The sequence below is a fragment of the Limulus polyphemus genome, unplaced genomic scaffold (assembly GCF_000517525.1).
Source record: "Limulus polyphemus unplaced genomic scaffold, Limulus_polyphemus-2.1.2 Scaffold1108, whole genome shotgun sequence".
In the NCBI taxonomy this organism is placed as follows: domain Eukaryota; kingdom Metazoa; phylum Arthropoda; class Merostomata; order Xiphosura; family Limulidae; genus Limulus; species Limulus polyphemus.
In genome coordinates this window covers 112,309-119,195 of record NW_013666718.1, presented here as the reverse complement: position 1 = coordinate 119,195, position 6,887 = coordinate 112,309, and the positions used below count along the sequence as shown (strand labels likewise).

General features: G+C 38.0%; 1 protein-coding gene across 1 annotated transcript in view; it reads right to left on the bottom strand.

The window, feature by feature from the left end:
- Positions 1 to 6,342, bottom strand: part of LOC106462166 (hepatocyte nuclear factor 6-like) — a 62,144-nt gene extending 55,802 nt beyond the window's left edge. The window contains exon 1 of the mRNA XM_022389348.1: positions 5,089 to 6,342. Coding sequence (XP_022245056.1) covers positions 5,089 to 6,211 — 1,123 coding nt within the window. The 5' untranslated portion in view covers positions 6,212 to 6,342. The remainder of the gene's footprint in view (positions 1 to 5,088) is intronic.
- Between the last annotated feature and the right edge of the window lie 545 nt (positions 6,343 to 6,887).

Sequence of the window (6,887 nt, the reverse complement as noted above, 5' to 3'; positions counted from 1 at the left end):
CAGAGCAACAATATCAATTCCAACTTGTCGGCTCCTGTCATCACAGTTTTTAAGGCTAAAGTCACCTAAACGAAATTTTCTGAACCATCGTTAACACTTACGAACGTTCAAAACATTTCCATAAGCTTCGATATTCTTTGTAGCTGCAGAGGCGTTGTTTCCCTCCTTGTATTCAAACAGCATTACACGCCGAATGTGTGTCTCTGTCGTGTGCCATCACTATAAGGGATTAGAGTATATTAAACTTTACACATTATATAGGCTATACTAACGTGACGTTTAGGCGTTTCATTTAACTATTATACGTGATGTACGTTTTTTGGGGGGGTTGTTAATGAAAGTGTTCCAAAACGCGACATTAATTTCTTGACGACTTAATACTTTAGTTATTCTATTTCAGCCAATTAAAAACAAACATACTGTAGAAACGTGTATTTGGAACATACCAACTACAAATATGTATTATACTTACCTATATATGAACACATTAGTAACAGGTGTATTTATGACGTGTTGACTATAAACATCGTACATATGTATATATACATACTTTGCTGGAAAGTGCTTTTGGAACTGTAAAGAAATTTAAACGTTTAATATCTGTATTTCATTCTCTCAAATATCAACAAAATATCGAAAGGTGAACTCGGTGTAATAACATGTTAGAATGTACAATAACATGAGAGTGTACAATAACATGCCAGAGTGTACAATAACATGCCAGAATGTACAATAACATGTCAGAATGTACAATAACATGTTAGAGTGTACAATAACATGCCAGAATGTACAATAACATGTCAGAATGTACAATAACATGTTAGAGTGTACAATAACATGCCAGAGTGTACAATAACATGTCAGAATGTACAATAACATGTTAGAGTGTACAATAACATGCCAGAGTGTACAATAACATGTCAGAATGTACAATAACATGTTAGAGTCATGTTATTGTACACTCTGACATGTTATTGTACACTCTAACATGTTATTGTACATTCTGACATGTTATTGTACATTCTGGCATGTTATTGTACACTCTGGCATGTTATTGTACCCAGAATGTGTAATAACATGTTAGAGTGTACAATAACATGCCAGAGTGTACAATAACATGCCAGAATGTACAATAACATGTCAGAATGTACAATAACATGTTAGAGTGTACAATAACATGTCAGAATGTACAATAACATGTTAGAGTGTACAATAACATGTCAGAGTGTACAATAACATGTCAAACTCGTTATATCTACAACATAAAGTGCCCACAAGGCCTTTCGCTCAAAACCACGACTCATCAAGTCGGCTGGGATACGGCAGACATAGTAATTATTGAAACTCTATTTATATTACCAACTACGCCAGACAACAACTGTGGGAACCAGATTAAGCTATAAAGTATAATTTCCCACAATTATATTTATGTGGTATGTAAGGATTACGCGGCCACATACATATGTACAAGAATTCAAATGATTGTAGAAACACAGGTGATGCACATACACGAGTCATAAACAAAGAGCAATTGTAACAGTATGGTGTATTTACTAGTGACAAAAAACCAGGCATTATGAATGAAACCCAGAAAATGAATAACTTGTTCAATCCATTACCATTTTGTATGTGAGCTCTTTGCTTTACGCAGAGTTTTCCATACAGTTCATTAACGTATGTTTGTGAAATATTTCCTTGAATGGCCTGTATTACTTCCCACAATTTAACCAAGTTGTTTGGTTACCTTTTGACCTTCTCAGGTTTTATATAAGTTCCTACGTCATCAAAAATACTGGTGTTATGACGTTGTGCAGTCCAAGACAAACGTTTAGTGTTCAAACGGCCTCTTTTAATGTCAAAATATCATTTCACCACGTTCTTTTGAATGCTTTGGACCATTGTTATGCTGGAAGGTAAATCCCAACCCGATGAGCTATACTCTGATAGATCAGAAGTCAAATGTACTTGTCAGCAGTTAGGGTGCCATCAATTTTTGTGAAAATCATGAACATCATTGGCTGAGATGCAGCCTCACACATGTACTGCTTCTCTACCATGCTTCACCGTAGGTGATTTACATTGAGTATTGTACTGTTATCTTCTCCACCATCGAACAAACTGTCGTTGAATGTTGCCGAATGATTCGAATTTGGATCTATCTATAACTAACACGTCTCTAGCTGTCCCCTGTACGTGGTGTCACCGAGAGGGACAGCGATAAACCTGCAGACTTACAACGATAAAATCCGGGGTTCGATTCTCCATGAACATAGTAGCTATCCCAACGTGGCTTTGTTCTAAAACAAACAAACTGTTTATGTCTTTTTAACCTTTTGGTTTCGTTTTCTTTTTTCGATAGCGGTTATTTCATTAGTCATCCATTGAGATTACCCCGTGTTAATGTGTATCTTACTCTTCGTTTACAGCAAAATCGTTGACACAATTTGTAATTTACCACAGTGTATTTCTTAAATAACATTCCCAGAGACGTTGCTTTAAGAGTTTCGGTTGTCTACCTCGGCCATTTCTATTATTAACAGTGCCAGTTTCTCGTACCCTCTTCAGAGCTTTGTATGCAGCTCCTACTGAAACAGGGAGTCTTGCAGCAAAGTTTCGCATATAGTATCATTGATTAAACAAAACTTCGATTTATACACGTTTGTGATGTGGCATTTCAGTCCTGGGAGCCATGACTGGAAAACTATTACTACTACTACTGGGCATAGTATGACCTTCTGTACTTTTATAAGCTTTATATTGGTGTGGCACTTTCTGATTGGTTAAATTACAACCAATCACAGTCCAAGCTATCAGCACGTGAACTTAATCTGTTACTGTTCGTTCTAACACCATAAAAATGTGGCAGTCTCGTAGTATTTGCCTTTCATACAATTTTTTTCGCAGTTTCCATGATTAATTACATTTATATATATAATAGCTGGTAGGTAAGTTTCTCTAGAGGATTTCTACATCAGCAAAAGTTGAACTTAACGTGCTTTATGACCAAATTGACTGTTAACATATATTCATTTTATACACATGCTTACTTTCTTGGGACTTAAAAAACGTTCTCTTGTAAACGTTGTTCCTGTAAACATAGTAATATATGATTTATATTCGGCAATATAAGATTGTCAGCAGTTCACATTCCTAAATAAAAATTAATATTACGATGACCTATGAAACGTGGCTTACATTCATCAGGAGGAACGTGTGACTGGACAAGCAACCAATGCGAATATTTACATAAAAATTCAGATATAAGCTGTTAAAAAGAAATCACATTGATGCTGGTTATGTGTGAAAACCTCTGCCAAAAGTTGCTGCAGGTTATGTGTGAAAACCACTAACAAAACGTTGATGCAGGTTATGTGTGAAAACCACTAACAAAAAGTTGATGCAGGTTATGTGTGAAAACCACTTACAAAAAGTTGATGCAGGTTATGTGTGAAAACCTCTAACAAAGGTTGATGCAGGTTATGTGTGAAAACCTCTAACAAAAGTAAGGAGAGGGGTGAAAACTGAAAGTTTTTTAAACATTCTAAAGCCAAAAAATTGCGTCAGTTTTCTCCTAGGGACACTAAAAATAAACATGCACACCAATGTTTTACTCAGGACACTAAAATATAAACACATACACCAACGTTTTACTCCAGACACTAAAAATATAAACACGTACATCAGTGTTTTACTAGGGACACTTAAAATATAAATGTGTACACCAATGTTTTACTAGGGACATTAAAACACATATACAGCAATGTTTTTCTCGAAACACTAAAAAATAAATATGTAGACCAATGTTCTACTAGGGACAGTAAAAACAAACGTAAACCAATTTCTTACTCCAGACACTAAAAATATAAACACGTACATCAGTGTTTTACTAGGGACACTAAAAATAAATGTGTACATCAGTGTTCTACTAGGGACTCTAAAAAAACAAAAACGTACACTAATGTTTCACTAGGGACACCAAAAATATTTTCTGAGAAAAATGTATAGAATTCTATACGCATAAACACAGTATATTTAATATATTTAAATTATTTGTTTTAGCGTAAAGCTATACAATGGGCTATATCTTCTAACTATCTACCGAGTAAAGTTACCGGTAACCCACCGGTGGAAAATAAAGTTTCTTATATTAAAGATTTGGAATGCATACTGAAAACAGGAGTAACACAAACTGTTAGCAAGTTACAACTAGCAGCTTAGTATAATAAAAACTTTAATTCTACAGAACAATACAATATGTTTGTAATTAAGTACAAAGCTACACAATGGGCTATCTGTACTCTGCTCACCACGGGTATCGAAACCCGGATTCTAGCGTTGTAAGTCCGCAGACATACCGCTGTGCCACTAGGGGCCTATAGAACAATACAATATGTTTGTAATTAAGTACAAAGCTACTACAGATAGCCCATTGTAATCCGGGTTTCGATACCCGTGGTGGGCAGAGCTAGCGTAGTAAGTCCGCAGACATACCGCTGTGCCATTAGGGGGGGGGCTATAGAACAATACAATATGTTTGAGAAATAGCTCTATATTTCCAGATCCGTGTATTAGTTTTATAAAAGATAAAAATATAATTGTCAAAATATCTGCACAGTTGTATCAGATTCCTCAAAAACATTTCAGGGATTGGCCACGTGCGTTACTACATTCTGTGTTGCGATAATACAACGTTCAATTTATTTTTCTATCTCCGATCTAAATATTCTGATAATAAGTATTGTGTTATTCAACAACAGCGCGTGATTTAAAACGAATCCGAGAATTTTTTCTGGAGGCGGTGGGTGCTTCGTTGCTTTATACTCTCAGTCACTATATATATATATATACGTTTAAAACCTCACACAGATAATAAACATAGATGCATATAACAAAAATGTTCCCACACATTCTTATTTGTTAATGATGACGTACATAGTCCTAAATATGAATTCTGACAAGATTTCTAAATATGTCTTTTTTTTTGTACTACAGAACTGCTTAGCAGGGAAACATGTATTACAGGGGGCAAGATACTGTGGCTGATAATAAGGTGATATATATTAAGAAAACATAAAAAGCTAGACAAACCTGCCAGTCTAAGAGCCGACATTCTCTGGAATTCCGGTTCTTTCAACCACGTATACATCCTTCGGAATGTCTCCCTGCCGGACTTCAGCTTGCTCCAAGGCTTGGGGTTACGCAGAAGGTCAGAGAGAGTTCCTTGTGACCGACACAGTACACGTTGAGCGAAGATGGCTTGGGGGATACTATAGCGTTTTAGTTCAGCACTTATTCTCTGAGCTACCTCTTTGGTGTTAATTTCCTCCATATCTTCTGTAATGGGGGTCTTGGAATGGGAGGTAGCAGGAACCTCCGAAGTTTTGATGGGGACCGACGTCGTTAGGCTTTCTTCGCAGTTAGTCACGTTTACAGTTGCAATAGCCACAAGAGGTTGTGAAAACGTTATCCCCCCACCAGAAGTTGAGGTGAAGACCGCTACAGTCACAGGCTTAGTGTCTTCCTCTTCAGGTGAGGTCACCGGGTCGGTCAATTGGTCTGATGGAGGAGTTTCTGGAGCATTCAAGCCATTCAAAGTTGGCATAAGAGTTGTGGAGGAATGTAAACTTACAGAGGGACTCTGAGGGGATTCTAAATTTCGTGTATGGTCTCGCAAACTGTAGGTGTCGTATCCATTATTAGACATTCCCTTTTCTGGAGATTCGCGGCCATTCTGCTGGTAAGTTGGAGAGGGAATGCCCACATGACTAGCTAGGGGACCAAACCCGTTGGTGTTCCCTATAGTGACGGGTGATGGGTGTGCTGCTCCTAGTGTGGGGCTGATATTCATCACGGTCATACCACCCAATTTGTCGTACTGATAACTGCTCATAGTCATTCCTTGCAGTAAAGTAAAGCTGCCGCCCGCATGACTGTAATGGTTAAACTTGTCAGTCATGGTAGAGATCGGAGGTAATGGCTGAAGTGGGGTCAGAGTAGCATAACTACTACCGGATGAGAAACCTGGGGACATTCTTCCTGTCAAGGAATGATAGGGGTACACACTAAGGGCCGCGTCTAGCATACTAGAACTTACTACTTCGTCCTCGCCGTCTGAAGGGTGGGGAGCCAACAGTTCAGTTGGCTCGATCACAGGCTCTGACTCTACGGGTTCTGTCGATTCGTTGCCGTCCAGCTCGGCCAAGTTCTCCATTGTGTAGCCGGCTTAATGTAGGGATCAGTTCATCGACCGGTTTTACCTGCTAGGGTGGTTTCCTAGCTGTCGTTGATTGAATTTTTTATCGGAATCAAAGGCTGCGAATGGACAAAGACGCATCACCTCAATACACGGTCGCCATCTTTCTACTGTAATTACAGCGCACCCGGCTCCACGCACATACTCTGGCGCAGACGCCTCAGGCAATATTTTTATTCGTCTGCTTTCACGTTAAAATGAAAGTGTGTTTACGCCGGTTGTTAGGTGGATTTCATAAAGGGGTCGTAAAATTCCCCCAGTTTGTTAGTAAAAAGTTAAATAAACTCTGTTTTTTTTGTACATTAAAAATTCACGTACAGTCATACAGCACAGGTTCTTACTAGAGCTGCGCACCGTCACATCAGTACACACGCCAGGTGGCGATACAAGAAACCATTCATTACTGCGGTACGAGGACACGAGAGTAGAAACTTAACATTTAAAGTGAGACTTGAAAAACAAGTTTCAACTTACAGAAGTGTACTTCAGAATCTCGACACTATCAGCAGTGTGAATTAAACTTGATCAACACTGTTAGTTAATCATTACATATACTGTATCACACCCCTAAACTTGATCAGTAGTGTTAGTTAATCATTAAATATACTGTATCACACCCTAAACTTGATCAACA